Source organism: Cherax quadricarinatus, chromosome 7 (assembly GCF_038502225.1).
Source record: "Cherax quadricarinatus isolate ZL_2023a chromosome 7, ASM3850222v1, whole genome shotgun sequence".
NCBI lineage: Eukaryota > Metazoa > Arthropoda > Malacostraca > Decapoda > Parastacidae > Cherax > Cherax quadricarinatus.
This window is the reverse complement of record NC_091298.1, coordinates 38,700,859-38,723,743: the sequence shown is the minus strand read 5'-3', so window position 1 is coordinate 38,723,743 and position 22,885 is coordinate 38,700,859. Positions and strand designations below refer to the sequence as shown.

The window sequence follows — 22,885 nt, the reverse complement described above, 5'->3', positions numbered from 1 at the left end:
CTTGTGTTGCACCAAGCTGTGTTGACGTGTTGAAATGTGCACCCTTGTGTTGCACCAAGCTGTACTGACTGTTGAAATGTGCACCCTTGTGTTGCACCAAGCTGTGTTGACGTGCTGACATGTGCACCCTTGTGTTTCACCAAGCTGTGCTGACGTGTTGACATGTGCACCCTTGTGTAGCACCAAGCTGTGTTGACGTGTTGACATGTGCACCCTTGTGTTGCACTAAGCTGTGTTGACGTGTTGACATGTGCACCCTTGTGCTTCACCAAGCTGTGCTGACGTGTTGACATGTGCGCCCTTGTGTTGCACCAAGCTGTGTTGATGTTCTGACATCTGCGCCCTTGTGTTGCACCAAGCTGTGTTGACGTGCTGACATGTGCACCATTGTGTTGCACCAAGCTGTGTAGACGTGTTGACATTTGCGTCCTTGTGTTGCACCAAGCTGTGTTGACGTGCTGACATGTGCACCCTTGTGTTGCACCAAGCTGTGTAGACGTGTTGACATTTGCGTCCTTGTGTTGCACCAAGCTGTGTTGACGTGCTGACATGTGCACCCTTGTGTTGCACCAAGCTGTGTTGACGTGCTGACATTTGCTTCCTTGTGTTGCACCAAGCTGTGTTGACGTGCTGACATTTGCTTCCTTGTGTTGCACCAAGCTGTGTTGACGTGCTGACATGTGCACCCTTGTGTTGCACCAAGCTGTGTTGACGTGCTGACATTTGCTTCCTTGTGTTGCACCAAGCTGTGTTGACGTGCTGACATGTGCACCCTTGTGTTGCACCTGCTCCACTACTTACGTTTTCCACAGGAGTGCACGTTCTTAATTTGTTCCTACCACATGCATATTTCTTTTGTAATTTTTAAATGTGTTATGATATTTATATATCAGCATATTTATGTTTATTTCTGGTTCTGTAATTTCTGTTTTTTATTATTTTTTACATTTAGTGGTTAATTATTCTCTCATCTTCTGTTTTAGTTTCTGCTGATGTTTTCTACTTAGCTGCGGTGTGCATCAGTAGTATTTGATTCGTAATTTTCTGTTACTTTGACCTGGTTTACGCAGTTATATTATTTTGTATATGTACTAAGTTCCTTTAGGGTTAGTTACTTTATTTTTGGCGAATATCCTGGCACCTCTTCAGCGTCTCTTCCTTCTTAATGACTACTGTTGTACGCTGTGACGGCACAAAGCTGAATGGAAACACAGGATTTTTTTTTTTTTAATCTCTATTTCTCCATATCGTCTGTTAAGGTTATCTCCTCCATTTCCGTCGCCTCTCTAACATGTTGCTTCAGGCAGTTACTTGTGACCTTTTTTCTCCATTATATTTGCTCATCTCACTTGATGTTATATTGTGATAAGTTAGCGTTCCGCTAGATTATCACATTATAAGATCATATTAGATCATACAGCTAAGACTGACGTCGGAAAAAATTGTCTCATTCTCCTGACATTATAATGAATCCCTCCATACTGAGAAAAAAAAACTTTCACGTGCTAATATCTGTCTTTTTTTTTTTTGGGGTGGGGGATGACAGATGCGCCAGTGTGTCGCAGTGGCCAGATTATATACCACGGGGCCGCCAAGTACGAGAGGGTCAATATCCCCTGTAAGCTAGATGCCCATCCGAAGCCATTAGTATTTAAATGGACCTTTAATAACAGTGGAGAGAGTGTCGACATTCCGAAGGTAAGTGTTTGAATTTTGTAGTGATCCCCAGAAGCTACTTAGTGACGTAGATTGTCCATGACATATCATGTCCTCTCCAAGCTATGAAACCAGGCGCTTTCTACCTTTCTTTATCTAGTTTATAAGCCTAGGAAGTCTTTTTGTTCGGGTAATTATACTAGGAACTATCTATCTGTCCTGGTCATGACTCCAAACTGCTTAACCCCTTTATTCAGTTTATGAAACTAAGTCTAACTACCATTAGGTGTAAACTGTCTACCTGTCTGTTTCCTACTCATTATGATCTGGATAGCTAGATCATAAGAGGAGGAAATATCTGGATACCCTGGATTAGCTAGAAGTTAATGTCATGACATTTGGAGCTGTCTGACTGGAACTATGCTAGAAACTGTTTTGCTAACTTTTCATGACCGTAGGAAGAATCTAGGTATCCAGATCATAAGTATAGGAAATGTAATCATGTATTGGTTTAGGATATGTCGCTAAGGATTTAGGGAATGTTTCCAAGCTAAGTCTATTTAAAGACATTAACGAAAGATACTGAGCTTCAGTGTTGATTCTGCCTCACTGCAGCTGTACCCGGGGTGGCTCCTCTGACGGGAATCAGGTAACCCCAGCCCGTAGCTGTTGAGGTATGAGTGATGATTAAGTAGTCGCCCCAGAGGAGCGTATATTTCAGCATTTCTGACACTGGTAACTTAATGCTGAATAGATTTGTACTTACTTGGTTGAGCTCAATCGCCCACCCATTATGGGATTTATTGGTAAACCCAAGCAAAACACGCTCCTATCAGCTGCAACCAATCTGACTAGGAGCGTATGTCTAGACTTACCTGGGAATTTGTATCTGACCCAAAATTTTTCCGTGGCTTGTGCTAGGGAAATTTTGGTCCCGATATAGGTGTATTGCTTGGAGCTGGAGTTTCTCGAGGAATGCTGCACTGTCTTCTACTGGGATTGTTCTGCTTGCATTCACATGATTACACTACACAGTTCGGTCCAAGATTTGTCTCTAGTTTCATGGTAATTTCACAACAGGAAGACCAAAATTCACCGTGTAATAATTCTACCGCAAATTTCTGAGATTGTTAAATAAACAAGAGTCGAGAACGCACTGAATACTATTGTCCCAGGGCAATGCCCGAGTGACTCACGTTTCCTCTTTCGTTTCTTAAAGTAATCTGAGCTCTTCCTGCTTACTTCGCCCTAGCCAGGCCCCTAAATGATGACTTCAGTGTTAATTCCCTCCTTGCTTAACACCGTCACATCTTTCATTACAAATGACTGATTTCTTATTATCTAGATATAGACGACAGTTCGTCTTATTCCCACATTGTAAGTAACGTGGTGCAGGGTTTTCCTGTAATTTTCCCGCTAAGTGAGTCATTTTTCTCATTACACTGTCACTCGTATTGCAACGAAACTGCTCTGCAAGAATATGTGGCGTGACTGTGATCTGGTACACACTGATAGCCTCATGCGGATCTAATTAAACTGTTTATGTGGAAGCAAAAGAGGCTATCGGCCTCTCTGGAGGACTGAGTCCCTCAAGTCCCTCAGGGGGCTGAAGGGGGCTGAGAAAGCGGATATCCCCTTTCTGGAGAATTTTCTCCACAAAAGAACATTTTAAGCAGTTTTAGTCCAGGCCATAATTCATGTATAAGTTCCCAGTCATTACCAGGACTTGACGGTTCCTAGTGTGAAGACATGGTGAAAGACAGTTAGACGGCTAATAAGCCGTCTAACTGTCTTTCACCATGTCTTCACACTAGGAACTGTCAAGTTGTCCTGGTAATGACTGGGAACTTATACATGAATTGATTTAGAAAATGTCATTAGAAACTATTTAGTTCACTTTGTCCAAATATGGTTACGAAGAACTGCCTAACTGCGCAAGCTCAGGTCAGGATAATAGTACTTATCTAGCAGTTTTAAAAAGTTTTAAACACGAGAACTGTCTGGCAGTTTTAGGTCAGGTAATGACACTAAAAATTATGTAACTTTATTGTATGAGATTATGATACTAGGAGCGGTGTAACTTTATCATGAAGGGACACCATTAAGAGGTTGCTGATGTTTTTTCGTTCCTTAAACTTTTCGATTTCATTCCCTCATAACTCATCGGATAACTACCAAAACCCTCAGTAGCGAAGCTTCAAACGGTCATAAAAGGTGTCAAAAATTTCGACATGGTAGAGAGTAAAATTCAAATTTGTAGACTGTAGATACAAATTGCACCATTTCATATGTAAAATATTATGAAGTTATCATTTCCGTTAAATCACGTTAAATAAATTTGAGTTTACCGTTTCTGAACGGCTTCAGTATGTAAAGTGATACATCTTAAGGCTAGGATAATATCCGCTAAGTTTTGGTTGTGCGCAGGTAAATTATTTGTAGGAAAATGGTACAAAAAACTTAGAATCATTGCAATCCGTGCCATAACTGGAGAATGACTCAACTGATCGGCATCAGATTTCCACCATCAGTGTTGTTTCCTGAACACAAGATCAACGCTGCTATTGGTCAGCATAAGTCAATTAGCATTTGCCAGTTTTATTGAATAAAACGTGATTTTCTTTTTATTCAAAAATCAAAGAATGCTTTTTCTAACTGTCTTAGAAATTATATTGACGATGCATTCTATAAGAAGGATAAAGGATGATACCTCATAAGTGGGAATTTTTTTTTAATATCGCTGACATCGTTAAGAAATTTGGATTGGTTGGAATGAGAGCAATAACTGGACAATGCCTTCTATGATCGGCTTCAAACTTTTACCATATGAGGGGTTTATTAAAACCAAATTTGTAACTCTGAGGTGTGTACATCTCAAATTGTCTTAAGAAGTACATTGTTCCTCACTGAATAACTCGGAAATAACTATTATAATTGGCTTCAAACCTTTACTGGCGGTGTTTTTATTTTTTTATTTTTTTTGTTAATATATCGTTTTTTTTTTTTTGCTTAGGTGATTGACGGTTTGTCAAAATCAAATTTTATTCTTAAATGGTTTGCAGAAAAATTCACAATTATATTTTGTTAATGTGTTTAGCCAGGTGAGATTTTACTATTTTTCTGAACATTCTCAGTAATATTTTTGTTCACTTTGTCACAAATTTTCGTTTATTACTCGAGAACGTTTTATTTGGTCGGCCTAAAATTTTCATCGTTGGTGTAATGTATCTCGGGCAAAATTCATGGTACTATTTCTATTCATGGGTGACTCATGCGCTCTGTAACATATGTCATTCCCAAATTTATTTCCGTGTCATAACCGGAGAAAGTCTCCTGTGATCACCTTCGGAATATCAACACTTTAATATCCTACATACAAGAAGTTTGATATATTTAATGGAGAGTGTAGGTTCATTTTGCTCCTATTTATATCGAAATGTAAAGTATCTTTTTTGAATTAAAGTATTATTTGTCTTGATGATGATGAGGGCATTTTGATCCAAGGAACTGGATTTACTTTTCCCCTTGCTTGGATTGGTTTTGAACGCCTCCCTTTCTACAGGGTTTTAGTGCTTTCTTCTGATAAATAAATAACTATTGAGAAATGCGTCAGTCTTGAAGGCTAAAGCATCGTTGACAGTGAAACGTTGCACAAGTTAAGGCTGTGTAGGTACAAATTTTGTTGGGTTCTCTGCAATAACTATAAGACGCATCAACTTACAGACAGCGTTAAACACTTATTGCTGAAGTGTTTTCCTCAAGAGAAGTAATACCTTAGTGCTTGGCTGTACAAATTGTGTGTCAGTTTTATTAGTCAAATTGGTTCCTGTGAACTGGAGAATGTCTATTCTGATCAGAAATAAGTCACAGTGTTTGACTTTATTTGGTTACCGTAGGTTAAATTAAGTTAATAGACTTTTATGTGCTCGTAATATCTGTGTACTCTGAAGACCATTGTTAAAAATTTATGTTATATACTCAAAGCTAACAGAAAAAATTCTTGCACTGTTCTTTTTTAAAAGTTGGTCAGTCATGCTTAGAAAAAACAATTTGGTTGATTTTGGCTTTTGTAGGTCCCAATTTGCTTTGTTGTTTGAAAGAAAATTGAAACATTTAAATATTCCTTTTCACGCAACAACTCTTGAGCATCGCTTCTGATGAGCTGTAACTCTTCCTTGCTCATAACTTGATAACACAACATGTGAGCAGTTTCTGGCTTAATGCGTGAGTGCATTTTATCACATTAGCCTCATAGGTCCGTGTGAAAGATTTTAAGGAGATTTGGACTGTGTATGTCGTAATTTACCATTTTTATTGCTAGTGCCTCCTCTGAGTCCTTTCAAATATTCAAAGCTAATATTTGATTGAATTATTGTCGAAGTCGTGAGATCTCTAAAGGTAAACAGTTTTCTAGGGGCAACACAAATTGGCCTTAATCAAAAAATATTAAACAAAACACGACTAAGTGCCCGACTCCCTTGTAAACTTAAAGAAAAGCGCAAAACTGGTGTCCTATACAGAGTTTAATGAACAGTGTTTGATCATCAGAGAAGGCTAAATAAGCAGTATTCAAAAGAAATAAGCATTTATTTTAACAGCTAGTATATAAATCACAAAACCGTCTTACTCTGCCCTCGGTACACATCACACATATACCCTTAGCGGATAGCTAACATGACACCAGCAACTGTCTAGCTGTTTTCGTCATGACACCAGCAACTGTTTAGCTGTTTGGTCATGACATCAGCAACTGCCTCGCTGTTCTGGTCATGACACTAGGAACTGTGTAGCTGATTTGATCATGGCACCAGGAATTGTCTAGCTGTTTTGGTCATGACACTAGGAATTGTCGCTGTTTTATTCATGGCACCAGGTACTGACTAACTGCTATTGTAATGACATTTTTACCCCTCTAGCTAGAAAATATGCAGTGGGTAATATTAAATTAAATTACAAAGTTGTCAGATAACAAAATTTAGTGTAAAATTTTATGCTAAACTATCCGACGAGTATCCATATTTTCGACGGTGTAATAATTTCAGAGACAGATAAGAGTTACATAGGCATGTATGATTTAAAGCTGCAAATGAGTCTTTTATGAAACTAGCTTTCTTATATGTCACAGTCCTAATTACATTAATCTTTTAAGGAATTAACTACCGAGAAGTTATAGACAAGTACAATAAAGGATTTAATCAACTTACTGATGAAAACTGATACTCATCCTGAATATTATTCATAAAAATAGGCATTAATAAAACAATAACTTGACTATCAGCAACTATGTCAGACATTGATGTCAGTGCCAATAAGTGTTCTGACTGTTCTAATATATGTGAACCATGATAAATACTAACCCGTGGTATGGTTTGTTTGCAATCATGTCATTACGATTTCGTGAGTCATGTTATGGGACGAAATTCATAAGGCATCTAGATATGAAAATGTTGTGATAATGGGAGATTTTCACTTTAGACAAATTGATTGGAACAATATGACAGGAAATCTTGAGTCTAGTGACTTTCTTGATACGGTTCAGGATTGCTTTTTAGAACAGGTTGTGACAGACCCAACTAGAGGAAACAGTTTTCTTGACTTGGTTCTTGCCAACAAAGAGTCACTAATTAATAATCTTGAGGTTAATGATGAGCTAGGAGAAAGTGATCACAAATCACTTAGTTTCAATATATCATGGAATTACCCAGATAACTGAAATCAAATCTCTGTCCCAGATTTTCACTTGGCCGACTTCATGGGACTGAAAAATTACCTGGGTGGGCTAAATTGGGATGTCCTGACTATGGGTCAGGTAGGTGATCTTGGTTGCCAATATGACGTTTCTCAGAGCATAGTTCTAGCTGCCCAGACAACTTTTGTTCCGAGTAGGGAAATTAGATCTAACAAAAATGATACCAAATGGATGAACAATACATTAAAACATCTCATTGGTCAAAAGAGAGGCATATATAGGCGTATCAAAAGAGGGGATGGGCAGTTAAGAAATCAATATATTCAATTAAAGAGAGAAATAAAGAAAGGAATATGAAAAGCAAAAAGGGATTATGAGGCTAAGGTTGCAAGGGATTCAAAGACTAACCCAAAACGGTTCTTTCAAGTATACAGAAGTAAGATTAGGGACAAGATTGGCCCACTTAAGAGTAACTCTGGTCAGATCACTGACAGTGATAGGGATATTTGTGAAATTCTCAATATCTACTTCCTCTCAGTTTTCACCCAGGAAAATACTAGCGATATTCCTAAAATAATGGAGGTAGAACAGGACGATAATAAACTATGCACGATTGCGGTAACTAGTGACATGGTCCTCAGACAAATAGAGAAACTAAAACCTAACAAATCCCCAGGCCCTGATGAACTGTTTGCAAGGGTGTTAAAGGAATGTAGAGAGGAACTTATAATACCTTTGGCTAATTTTTTAACATATCACTACTAACTGGCATTGTGCCTGATAAGTGGAAAATGGCAAATGTAATACCTATTTACAAGGCATGTGAGAGGTCGTTGGCTTCTAACTATAGACCAATAAGCCTTACCTCCATAGTGGGAAAATTTATGGAATCAATAATTGCCGAAGCAATTCGTAGCTATCTTGATAGGCACAGAGTGATTAATGAATCTCAACATGGTTTTGCAAAGGGGCGTTCCTGTCTTACGAATTTACTAACATTTTTCACTAAGATGTTTGATTAGGTAGATCATGGCAATGAATATGATATTGTGCATATGGACTTCAGGACTTCAGTAAGGCTTTCGATAGAGTTCCACATCAGAGGCTAATGAGGAAACTTAAGGCACACGGAATAGGAGAAATTTTTTCCTGGGTACAGGTATGGCTGACAAATAGGCAGAAGACAGTTTGTATAAATGGGAGAAATCAGAATGGGGGCACGTCACAAGCGGTGTTCCTCAGGGGTCAGTCAGTGTTGGGCCTGTTGTTGTTCACAATTTACATAAACGACATAGATGAGGGAATAAATAACGACATAAGCAAATTTGCTGATGACACCAAAATAGACCGTCCAATTCATTCTAATGAGGACGCTAGAGCACTCCAGGATGATTTGAATAGACTGATGCAATGGTCGGAGAAGTGGCAGATGCAGTTTAATACAGACAAATGCAAAGTTCTAAGTGCTGGACAGGAAAATAACCATGCCACATATAAACTAAATAATGTAGATTTTAATAATACTGATTGCGAAAAGGATTTAGGAGTTCTGGTTAGCAGTAATCTAAAACCAAGACAACAGTGCATTAGTGTTCGCAATAAAGCTAACAGAATTCTTGGCTTCATATCCAGAAGTATAAATAATAGAAGTCCTCACGTTGTTCTTCAACTCTATATATCCTTGGTTAGGCCTCATTTAGACTACGCTGCTCAGTTCTGGTCACCGTATTACAGAATGGATATAAATGCTCTGGAAAACATACAGATGAGGATGACAAAGATGATCCCATGTACCAGAAATCTTCCCTGTGAGGATAGACTAAGGACCCTGAATCTGGTCTCTCTCGAAAGGCGTAGAATTAAGGGAGATATGATCGAGGTGTATAAATGGAAAACAGGAATAAATAAAAGGGATGTAAATAGCGTTCTGAAAATTTCCAGCCAAGACAGGACTTGCAGCAATGGTTTCAATTTGGAAAAATTCAGATTCAGGAAGGATATAGGAAAGCACTGGTTTGGTAATAGAGTTGTGGATGAGTGGAACAAACTCCCGAGTACAGTTATTGAGGCTAAAACGTTGTGTAGTATTAGAAATAGGCTAGATAAATACATGAGTGGGTGTGGGTGGGTGTGAGTTGGACCTGACTAGCTTGTGCTGCTGGGTCTGGTGCCATGCTCCTTCCTTGAGTGGAGGTGACCTGACTGGGTGGGTCATTGGGCTAATCCGGGGGAGAAACATGGACCTGCTCTGCATGGGCCAGTAGGCCTGTTGCAGTGCTTCTTCTTTCTTATGTTCCTATGTTTCTTTACACCTGCTGTCTATGTTCCCCATCAGTAAAATGTGTACCTGGGTGTTAGTCGACTTGTGTGTGTCGCATCCTGGGACACTGACCTAATTTGCCCAAAATGTTGAGCATAACAAGGGGCTTTCTATACAGTAGTATTTCATAGATGTCTGCTAGGTCTGTATATCATGTACATGTATTTGTAGTAAATAAAGATATTATTATTATTATATAATTATTAATGTAATACAAATTATACTAATGATTTAATCATCCAGGAAATATTTCCCGTGTTCTACAAGCCTGCAGAATTTAACTTTTTTTAGGTAATAAATAGTATCATGTGATCCTTCACATGATATCTGTAACTTAACGATCACAGAAATTATATCATGCATGGCTGTTAAGGATAGTGCAGACAATGACAAAAACTACTCTCTATTAACGTAAAGTTATTATATATTACATAACAAAACTAACAAAAATTTCCAGTCATGCAAACATATTTATATCACAGTTTCCAGGTTTCCTTGCTTGTGTTGAGTATCTCGCGCACCTGTGTCAGGTATTAATCAGCCATCAAACTGATCATCAGGTTACCCTGATATTTCTTTTCCATGATGGATGTTGTTCGAAATCGTTCGCCGTCTGTTTCACTAAGTCTTTGATGTCAGGCGGGAAAATGTCAAGATGAGAATGGAGGAAAGGAATCTTGAGGGGCATCTTATATGCCTGTAGACATGCTGTCAATAGCCCTTCTGTAATATTTCTGTAATTATCACTGTAAAAACTGTCCAAGAAACCTGCTTTCTGCTCAGCGTCTTGGATTATTATTATAAACATGGGGGAGCGCTAAACCAGTAGGGATTATACAACGCCTGTGGAGGGGGTGGATGGATGGTATTCAGACTCAATTCACGGAACTGGAGCACAGATTCAATTCCCTAGATCAGGAGCCCCTTACCAGCATCAAGGAACCTTCCCTGAAGTGTCAGCGTCTTGGAGACTTTTGTAAGTATCATTTAGTAACTTCCGAATTTGAAATCTGATGAAGAAACTTTTATTCTGTTTGGCGTTGCTAACTTTGGGAAACATTTCTATCAGATAGGCAAACCCTGCCAGGGAGGCAAACCCTGCTCCTTTTTCCAGAGTCTTGACGTAGCTTTTAATGAGGTCTAGCTTGATGTGTACAACTGGTCGAATCGACTAATGGCCCGCGTTGAACGTTCTTCATGCCTGCGTCATACGATTCTTGGGTTGGAAGCGAACGTTGATTGTAGTACTGCTTTGTATCTCGGCTGTCCCTCAGATACAGGATGCAGCAGCACTTTGTTAATCAATCTTGTAGTCCCAGTAACACACCTATTATTAATTTTAGGTCACAACAGACTTTCCACACATACTTCTCATATTCGATCAGAGTGACAGGATTTTTACATTGTTTCATGTTTCTTTCATGTCTCTAGCGAGAGTTAAAGGCAGACTTGGTTGGGTGTTGGTATTATGAAGTAAGACTGCCTTCAGACTTGCTATACTGGACTCAGTAAACAAACACCACACTGCAGGATAACGATGTTTACCCAAAGCATAGAAAAGCCCAGTAACATCACAACAGAGGCATATTGATTCTTCTAATTTAAAGTAAGTTTCTAGGCTTTTCAGTTGCTTTCTGAACAAATTGATTGATGTGTCTTGGTGCACTAAATTCTACTGGCGCAACAAAGTAGCTTTGAAGGTTTCTTTAGATAAATTAAGAGCATGTAAAACATCGTTATGGTCACTTTAAACCACTAGATGTCGTTCATGGTTGCTAACTCCATCCGGTTTAAACTCGGAATCTGAGCGTTTTTTTTTTCATCATAGAAAAGAAATATATCGTTACAGAATGGTGGCACTGGAACATGGAATCATCTTAATGTTCAAACTGTCTGGATGCAGAAGGAAGATCTGGATTTGTTATTTTGGATTTGTTTTTTTGACGAAAATCCCAACACTCTTGTTACACTGAAATAACAATCTGTTGTGTGATCCTTCGGTTCCCTCTATATCATGACTGCAAATGGCCTCTATGACTTCCTGACAGCAAACCACTAACGTTAGAAGTTAGAACAAGACACGGAACAGCGATGAGGTGCCCATAGCTTTTCCTTATTTCCGCCTTTTCACCAAAGTAGTGAAAATATCTCGTGACGAATTAAACAACAACAGTTACGTTCATGCAACTACGAGGCGTTGCAGCATTCCAAAATTAATTAGAAACACATGTTTGTAAACCCTAGGTAGTAGGTTGGTAGACAGCGCCCCCAAGGAAGGTACTACCGTCTTGCCAAATGAGTGTAAACCGGAAGCCTGTAATTGTTTTACATGGTGGTAAGATTGCTGGTGTCTTTTTTCTGTCTCATAAACATGCAGGATTTTAAGTACGTCTTGCTACTTCTACTTACATACTTATACCTAGGTCATACTACACATGTATATACACGCATATATATACACACACCTCTCTGGGTTTTCTTCTATTTTCTTGCCAGTTCTTGTTCTTGTTTATTTTCTCTTATCTCCATGGGGAAATGGAACAGAATTCTTCCTCCGTAAGCCATGTGTGTCGTAAGAGGCAACTAAAATGCAAGGAGCAAGGGGCTAGTAACCCCTTTTCCTGCATACAATACAAATTTTAAAAAGAGAAATTTCAGTTTTCTTTGTAGGTCACCCTGACTCGGTGGGATATGGCCGGTTTGTTAAAGACAAAAACGTTTCACAACATGAACTGAAACCTTTGTTGATCAGAGACTTATCAGAAGTTTACTGACGAGAAGAAAATATTTTGTGCTTACTTGATGGAAATTCTATTTATGTATGAATTCTACTCCTCTACTACTCAGACTTTTCCAGAGACAGAAAAAAATTATATGTAGTTACCAACCTAACATAAATAATCATTAACTGTTGTAAACCAAAGCTAGTTGTAATGATGGCTAAATATACGACAAAGCATTTAGCTTTAAGTAAGTTATTCAAAACATACATTCATTATTAAAAAAATTATGCATTTAACTGCAGACCATCTAGCCACTTTACATATACACGAGTGACTGGGACGAATTAATTATCCCACATGTGGGTGTGTTACCACACACATGATCGATTTACCTCATACATGCGAGAGTTACCACACACACATTCGTGGGTTTCCAACCACATGATTTAGTTAGCACACTCATAAGTGTTATCACGCATATGAGAGAGGAATTGCAAATGTCAGTTAGCACCCACATGACTAAGTTACCACATACACTTAAGACTTACAACACACCTGATTGAGTTACCACCAACAAACTCGATTGAGTTACAACCCACACACACATGAGAAACTTACCACGCACACATATGAATAAGTTATATCCCATAAACATGAGTGAACATAGGCCGCGTACCCCAACAGAGCCACATCACGGAGTCTGGGTGGGAGTCGACTGTCAACTACACGCCCAACACAGAGCTGGATTATGGCACACTACTGTGTTGGGGCAGCAACAGTGTGGGTAGGCAACACCTGCCTTGCGTGTTCCACGTCTTCCCTGCAGGTAAGTTCCTTTATCTCCTACCCTTATTACCACCTCGCTCTCACCTGTTAGCATTTTGTTCATAGATTATATATACACTGTTCCTAATTTGTTATTTTTTCATCGCGTTGTTCATTTGTTGTTCCTAAACTATCTGGAGGTTGCTCCTACATTGTTGAATCATAGTTCTTACGTTTTTTTCCAAGAAGAATTCAGGTTATATACTCGTTCAAGGCACAGTAATGCATAATTCAAATGTTGTGCACACGTTGTCCTAATGTTGTCTTTACCACCGCTCTCATGTTTCCTTAAACTGAATGCACGCTGTCTTAAAAGCTTGTCTATACTTTGTCCTCTCACTATCTTAATGCTGACCACACGTAGAATCATGATGTACTCGCACTCCCTTCATGCAGTACTCGCATCTTCATATCATCCTAACACTCTTTACGTTTTCCTCACACTATCTTCACGTTTTTCTCACTTTCTACACGTTGCCCTCACACTGTCCTCACGCTGTCCTCTCATTTTCTTTGCATTGTCTTCTCATTGTCTTCACGTTGTCTTCACGTCATCCTCATGTTGTGTTCTGTAATGAGGTCATATTGAAATACAAACTATTTGAAAAAAAACTTCACCAATTTATCATAATTACTAGAATTAATGCAAATTATGTAATTATTAGTGTTTAGTATTATTATATATTATTAATATATTTATAATAGTTTATTTGAAAAGAATATTTAAAATCCACCCCGCCACCTGAATCACTTTATATTTCTGCTGATAAAATGTTGATGTGGTCACATAAGTAAAATATGTAATACTTTATATGTGAGGCATGCTATGTTATGGTAGATGACAATGAAACCAAAGGATGTAACAGGAAGCCTTCAGGACCATGGCTGAGTTTAGCGACTGCTGTCCACTGGCACTTGCAAAATTTCAATCGTTGGCCTTCAACGTCTCACCTAAAATCTACTATGTTCATATTGTGTTCGATGTTTGATAGGAAAGGGAATCTTAACAACTGAATGATGTTGTAGGTGTTCACTCACCATTTTTCATTTAGTTCTGAAATCCTTATCACCTGTGTCAGTTCCTGGAGACAAGGATCTGTTTTACGATCTATTATTGCGTTTCTGTAAATGTTGTATTCTGCTCTCTTATTGCTTTGCCAGCTGTCATCTGCGTGTTTAGATGGCTTTGCTCTTGTTAGGCTGTGCACCTGCCTACAACTTGGATGATATATATATATATATATATATATATATATATATATATATATATATATATATATATATATATATATATATATATATATATATATATATATATATATATATATATATATATATATATATATATATATATATATATATATATATATATATATATATAATTGAGGAGTCATGTATATATATATATATATATATATATATATATATATATATATATATATATATATATATATATATATAATAAACAGAATACATTTACAGAAAAAAACATAAACATGATTACAATAGCACAATGTATCAAAGATCATGAATTTCCTCCAGCTCCTCCGAGGCTGGACGTGAGCCAAGTATGCAGCAAGCATTTCCCCTCTGAATGGCGACGCTGAGGCGCTGGAACATGAAAGTGGCTGCCCTTGGGTCCCTGGTGGTGTCGATGAGTCTAGAACCCAATTCTTTAAGGAAACGTGTGGCATTTTTTCCCCATGATCCCAAGGTCTCTGATCCCACTGGGACAAATTGATACTGTTGGCTAATGTCCCTGTACTTGCTGATCTTGTACTCCTCCCTGTGGTCAGCAGCTCCTCCCTGTCGCCCCACACTGTGATGGATATAGGTGTCAGCCAGTGTGGACACACAGGTATAGTCCCATGCTAAGAGCTTGCCATTCTTCTAAGGATAGATGGTGATCCCGTCGGGGCGGTTTGCTGGGTTGTGGGTATTGTTTGCTGCAAGTGATCGGGGCTCCCTCTCGGCAGGGCATCCAGCTGTAGCAAGGGTTCTCTTAATGATGTCGTTGACCTCATTGTGTCTTGCATGCCAGCCCTTGGTTTTGGAACAGTTAAGACCATGTAGACCGTATTGGTCTGCTTGCACTTCGCCGCAAATACACATATATTCTGTGTGAATTGGGGCAGCAAGGCGCAGAGCCACTGCAATACGGAGGGTCTTAGGGTCGAGTCGCGTTCCCATTGCCGATATGGGAATTGTTTGGAGGAAGTCCCCGGAGTGATGTGCACTCACAGCCTGGAGACGGGCAATCTCCCTATCTGATGTTGCAGCCCTGAGCATGTTGGCAAGCACCTTTTCAGCAATTGGGCCATCCCAGCTTGACTGTTTGTGAGCCAGTGCTGCACTAGGGTTTGGTGCTGGAGCAGCAAGAGTCTCCCATTCGGTGATGGCACTGGCATAGCTAGGGTCTTCTATTCCTGCTGAGTCACAGAGGGTGTCAGGAAGAATTTGTCTTATCAACTCGTTTGATGCAATGGAAGAGGATAAGAAAGCTGGTAGAGCAATCTGGGAGGATCTGCGTGCTCCTAGCCCTCCAAGCCTGACCGGAAGTGAGGCTTGCAACCACTGTCCATCGTCAAGGGAAAGATTCAATACACTCTCTAGCATGGCCTTCAGGAGAGAGTCATATTCCTTGAGTTTTGGACTGCTGAAGGCTGGGGAGCATCTCAGAAAATAGGTAAGTTTTGGGATTGACAGGCACCTGGTGAGTAGGTAGAAGGCATCGTGTGTGTTAATGTCTTTCATCCTGCTTTCCATCGTCCGGAGGTCTGAGACTTTTTTTCCTAGGATCAGATCGATGGCATTGGACCCAAGAGGAGCACCGAGGAGAGTGCTATTGGCTGGATCAATGGCTCGTGCTCCTGGTAAAGCGGCACTAATATTCTGGATCATCTGTTGATTGGTAGAAACTATTTCACATTTGGTGGGGTTTAAAAAAAGGCCCAGGCTTTCTCCCATGTCTTTAATTTTACTGATGTCCTCTAGGAGAGATTCTGTTGTGCCAGCTAGGGTACAGTCGTCCAGGAACCAGATATTGAGCTCGTTGGAGAGTGCCTCCATATATATATATATATATATATATATATATATATATATATATATATATATATATATATATATATATATATATATATATATATATATATATATATATATATATATATATATATATATATATATATATATATATATATATATATATATATATATATATATATATATATATATATATATATATATGCAAAACAACCACTCTGAAAGAATAGAGAAATTCCAAGCGCTTTCGTGACTACTCACATTATCAAGGAACTATCAAGTTCCTTGATAATGTGAGTAGTCACGAAAGGGCTTGGAATTTCTCTATTCTTTCAGAGTGGTTGTTTTGCATATTCTGAAATCACCTGTTTACTGTGATCTTATTGCATATATATATATATATATATATATATATATATATATATATATATATATATATATATATATATATATATATATATATATATATATATATATACATGTCCTCCTCGACCTACGATTGTTCGACTCTACTACTTTGCAGATGAATCTTTAGTCCATAACTTGTATTCACTTATTTTTTTTCAAAATTGGTATTTAATTACAGTAATTATTTGTTTATTTACTTAGGGACAGTAGTCACTCGTTTACTTATTAAGCATATCACATTCGACTTACGATATTTTCAACTTACGATGGGTTGTAGGAAAGAAACTCCATCGTAAGTCGAGTATCACCTGTATTTTGGGTTGTAACACTGAGTCTGTAGGTGAGACAGATTGTTCCTTAAGTTGTATTTATCTGTGAATAATGTTATATGGGTAAATTGTGTAGAGCCTTGTGGTGTGAATTACTAGCGCAGTCACCACTGTTAGAGAGTTATAATTCAGTCTTGCATATCAAGTGATGTTCTTGTTAAACTTACATGCGTAACATTTTATCTCTGTTTATATTATTATTCATAGACCCATATAGAATCACTTCTTGTTGCTTAAAGTAACCATTAAATAAATTATTTTTGTAATTAAATATTTAAGTATTCTCCTGAATATGATGAACCATCGTAATTAGTTTTTTGCCTTATCATAATCACAACTGAAGGGAAAACTAGCCCTGATCAAACTGACTGCTAATTTTGGCATATAATAAAATATAGGCGTATCTAAGATCCAGACAGCTCCCCCTCCCCACTGACTGGAGGATTAAGTTACTGTTAACCAAGAGTTTTGCTGTTCTAATTCGGTGACTGAATTAACTTTCTTTGGGTTATACACTATTTTAAATGACTGCTAAAGTGGAACGCCTCATAGGTTTCCCTGACACTGAAACTTAAAGATTCTTCCAATTTAGAAGTGCTGGAAGATTGCTTGCTACCTGGAATCTCGTATGCTCGCATCATTACTTTCGGATATTATGAGACAATGTAGACCATTATCTTCTAAGAATCAAATTACTGAAGAGAATATACAATCTAGCTTAGACAATTTGGTGGACCCAGAACATTAGGAGACAACTGAAGAAGCTGCGAACACCCTTCGATAGTCAAGATGCGAAAATCTCATACTGAGTCCTTGTTAGAGACATTAATGGAGGGCACAGGTAGACCTCTCCACAACAGTCTAATACTCATAAACTCGGAAGGTGGTTTCTACAGCCTTTGGGAGTGTACTCCAATTTATTTGCATACAGTGGTGAAAATTCACTAGCTCTGGAAATGAATGACGTTTTCCTCGCCTCCTCTTTCTCGAAGATCCCCAACGATCTTCCATCCAAAACTAGCACTCCTTTGTCAACTAATACTGATCAGCCGACAAGAAGTCCTATTTCTAAAGAACTGTTCGCTAGGATGGGAAGGCTAGTTAGTCTTTAAATGAACTTAGCAAATCTTTGTAGATAAACTAAGCAGGAGCAGTTGCAGTCAGAAGAATCATGGTATCAACTATTCATGAACTTTTTCTCGAAGTCGGCAGGTGTCTTCATCTCAGGCTACAAACTTTAATATACAGAAAAATATACCTTTGGTTCCATGGTTCTTGGAACACTAGTTGGACACCTTTTTCGAGGTGCTTGAGAACCAGCACGAGATTTGCACTGGCTTAAACAGTGATGAGTTACCCTGCTACAAGCTGTCCTAACTACAAAAGCTCAGGAATGCCTGGTTGCACTTCTCTGTAAAATGTACAAAAACAACGATTAGGCAAAGAAAGTTGGTCGTTAGGAGTTCTAGCATGTGAGGCTAGTACACCAACTGGAAAGTAGAATGAAATTAGCACCCAAACTACCGTATGTCTTCGGATCACTGTAAAACACCTAGCTCTGGTTGGTGCGTGATTCTTGTAGAATTGCGTGGGGTTAGAGCATCATGTGTGATTTTCCCTCACCATGAATCAGTCCAAAACGACAAGGGTTGGAATCCTCGGCTACTCGCACTGTTGTCATTGATTAATACCACTCATTCGTAGTTACAACAATATATATATACTGCTGGTGAGACTAATACACCAAACGGAGAGGAGAATGAAATTAGCTGAGAGGCACCCACACCACCGTATGTCCTCGGATCACGGTAAAAGACCTCGCTGCGTGCGTGATTGTTGTAGGATTGCTTGGTCTCGTGGGGTAGAGTGTCATGTGTAATTCTCGCTCACTATGAGGAGGACCAAAAGGACATGGGTTGGAATCCTCGGGTAGTCGCAGTGTTGTTATGTTGTTATAAATATATATATATATATGCAAAACAACCACTCTGAAAGAATAGAGAAATTCCAAGCGCTTTCGTGACTACTCACATTATCACATAGTTCCTTGATAATGTGAGTAGTCACGAAAGCGCTTGGAATTTCTCTATTCTTTCAGAGTGGTTGTTTTGCATATTTTGAAATCACCTGTTTACTGTGATCTTATTGCATATATATATATATATATATATATATATATATATATATATATATATATATATATATATATATATATATATATATATATATATATATATATATATATATATATATATATATATATATATATATATATATATATATATATATATATATATATATATATATGTGGAACAGAATTCTTCCTCCGTAAGCCATGCGTGTCGTAGGAGGCGACTAAAATGCCGGGAGCAAGGGGCTAGTAACCCCTTCTCCTGTATATATTACTAAATTTAAAAGGAGAAATTTTCGTTTGTCCTTTTGGGCCACCCCAACTCAGAGGGATACTGCTGGTGCATTGAAAGAAAGAAGAATATATATATATATATATATATATATATATATATATATATATATATATATATATATATATATATATATATATATATATATATATATATATACATATATATATATATATATATATATATATATATGGTATTGGTCAATAACAACACTGCACTAGCCAAGGAGTCGAACTCATGCTGTTTTGGCTAGTGCATTGTTGTTGTTGATCAATAGAACTCGTTTCGTGAGTGGAGTAATATAATATAATGCTTGATGAGCTAGTACACCACCGTATGTCCTTCGATGGTGGGTACAACATCTAGCTTGGCTGAATGCGCCATTGTTAACGATTGTGTGGTCTAGTGGTCTAAAGCGTCATGCATTTTCGCTTACCATGAGGCTGGGCAAAACAGCATGGGTTCGACTCCTTGACTAGTGCAGTGTTGTTATTGATATATATATATATATATATATATATAGTGCCGAATATGTAAAACTGGTCAGTTAGCAAGAACTCATTTAAAATTAAGTCCTATCGAGAATTTTCTCTTATACGTTTAAAGATATATTTTTTTCATTAATGTTAATGCAAAAATTTTTAATTTTGCACCAAAAGAATCTTAAAAAACTTACCTAACCTTATTATAACAAGAACAATTTATTTTAGCCTAACCCAACTAAATATATTTTAGATTTGTTTACAATAATTTAATACTAAACAAATATAGTGAAATATATTTTTTTCGTTAGATTCAGAATGATTTTGGCGAAATTATTGCATACACAAATTTTCGCTTGTCCTATATGGCAAGATGAGCGTTGCTATTTAAGCCAAGATCGCAAGTTCTGCCTATTCGGCACGACATATATATACATCTAGGTTTTTCTAAATAGCTCTTGTTCTTTATTTCTTCTATTGTCCATGGGGAAGTGGAAAAGAATCTTTCCTCTGTAAGCCATGCGTGTCGTAAGAGGCGACTAAAATACCGGGAGCAATGGGCTAGTAACCCCTTCTCCTGTAAACATTTACTAAAAAAGAGAAGAAGAAAAACTTTATAAAACTGGGATGCTTGAATGTGCGTGGATGTAGTGCGGATGACAAGAAACAGATGATTGCTGATGTTATGAATGAAAAGAAGTTGGATGTCCTGGCCCTAAGTGAAACAAAGCTGAAGGGGGTAGGGGAGTTTCGGTGGGGAGAAATAAATGGGATTAAATCTGGAGTATCTGAGATAGTTAGAGCTAAGGAAGGGGTAGCAATAATGTTGCAGGATCAGTTAAGGAAGGAGAAAAGAGAATATGAATGTGTAAATTCAAGGATTATGTGGATTAAAGTAAAGGTTGGATGAGAAAAGTGGGTCATAATAAGCGTGTATGCACCTGGAGAAGAGAGGAATGTAGAGGAGACAGAGAGATTTTGGGAGATTTTAAGTGAGTGTATAGGAACCTTTGACCCAAGTGAGAGAGTAATTGTGGCAGGTGACCTGAATGCTGAAGTGGGAGAAACTTTTAGAGAGGGTGTGTTAGGTAAGTTTGGGGTGCCAGGTGTAAATTATAATGGGAGCCCTTTGATTGAACTTTGTATAGAAAGGGGTTTAGTTATAGGTAATACATATTTTAAGAAAAAGAGGATAAAAAAGAATACAAGATATGTAGTAGGGCGAAATGACAGCAGTTTGTTGGATTATGTATTGGTAGATAGGTAGATAGATAGGATGTACATGTTTACAGAGGGGCCACAGATATATCAGATCACTTTTTAGTTGTAGCTACACTGAGAGTAAAAGGTAGATCGGGTACAAGGAGAATAGAAGCATCAGGGAAGAGAGAGGTGAAGGTTTATAAACTAAAAGAGGAGGCAGTTAGGGTAAGATATAAACAGCTATTGGAGGATAGATGGGGTAATGAGAGCATAGGCAATGGGGTCGAAGAGGTATGGAGTAGGCTTAAAAATGTAGTGTTAGAATGTTCAGCAGAAGTTTGTGGTTACGAGAGTGGTGAAGCAATGTAAAAAGAGACCAAATGAGAGAGTGGGTGAGATGTTATCAACAAATTTTGTTGAAAATAAGAAAAAGTTTTGAAGTGAGATTAGCAAGTTAAGGAAGCCTAGAGAACAAATGGATTTGTCAGTTAAAAATAGGAGAGGAGAGTTATTAAATGGAGAGTTAAAGGTATTGGGAAGATGGAGAGAATATTTTGAGGAATTGTTAAATGCTGATGAAGATAGAGAAGCTGTGATTTCGTGTATAGGGCAAGGAGGAATAACATCTTGTAGGAGTGAGGAAGAGCCAGTTGCGAGTGTGGGGGAAGTTCGTGAGGTAGTAGGTAAAATGAAAGGGGATAAAGCAGCTGGGATTGATGGGATAAAGATAGAAATGTTAAAAGCAGGTGGGGATAAAGTTTTGGAGTGGTTGGTGCTAATACTTAATAAGTGTATGGAAGAGGGTAAGGTACCTGGGGATTGGCAGAAAGCATGCATAGTTCCTTTGTATAAAGGCAAAGGGGACAAAAGAGAGTGCAAAAATTATAGGGGGATAAGTCTGGTGAGTATACCTGGTAAAGTGTATGGTAGAGTTATTATTGAAAGAATTAAGAGTAAGACGGAGAATAGGATAGCAGATGAACAAGGAGGCTTTAGGAAAGGGAGGGGGTGTGTGGACCAAGTGTTTACAGTGAAACATATAAGTGAACAGTATTTAGATAAGGCTAAAGAGGTTTTTGTGGCATTTATGGATTTGGAAAAGGCGTATGACAGGGTGAATAGGGGGACAATGTGGCAGATGTTGCAGGTGTATGGTATAGGAGGTAGGTTACTGAAAACAGTGAAGAGCTTTTACGAGGATAGTGAGGCTCAAGTTAGAGTATGTAGGAAAGAGGGAAATTATTTCCCAGTAAAAGTAGGCCTTAGACAAGGATGTGTGATGTCTCCGTGGTTGTTTAATATATTTATAGATGGGGTTGTAATGCGAGGGTCTTCGCAAGAGGTGTGGAGTTAAAAGATGAAGAAGCACACATAAAGTGGGAGTTGTCACAGTTGCTCTTTGCTGATGACACTGTGCTCTTGGGAGATTCTGAAGAGAAGTTGCAGAGGTTGGTGGATGAATTTGGTAGGGTGTGCAAAAGAAGAAAATTAAAAGTGAATACAGGAAAGAGTAAGTTTATGAGGATAACAAAAATATTAGGTGATGAAAGATTGGATATCAGATTGGAGGGAGAGAGTATGGAGGAAGTGAATGTATTCAGATATTTAGGAGTGGACGTGTCAGCGGATGGATCTATGAAAGATGAGGTGAATCATAGAATTGATGAGGGGAAAAGGGTGAGTGGTGCACTTAGGAGTCTGTGGAGACAAAGAACTTTGTCCTTGGAGGCAAAAAGGGGAATGTATGAGAGTATAGCTTTACCAATGCTCTTATATGGGTGT

At 38.1% G+C, this 22,885-nt stretch overlaps 1 protein-coding gene across 1 annotated transcript in view; it reads left to right on the top strand.

The window, feature by feature from the left end:
* The window catches only part of LOC138852329 (protein turtle homolog B-like), a 269,981-nt gene that overhangs the window by 183,500 nt on the left and 63,596 nt on the right, over nucleotides 1-22,885 (top strand). Inside the window, exons 8-9 of the mRNA XM_070082111.1 lie at nucleotides 1,547-1,698; nucleotides 13,073-13,214. Coding sequence (XP_069938212.1) covers nucleotides 1,547-1,698; nucleotides 13,073-13,214 — 294 coding nt within the window. The remainder of the gene's footprint in view (nucleotides 1-1,546; nucleotides 1,699-13,072; nucleotides 13,215-22,885) is intronic.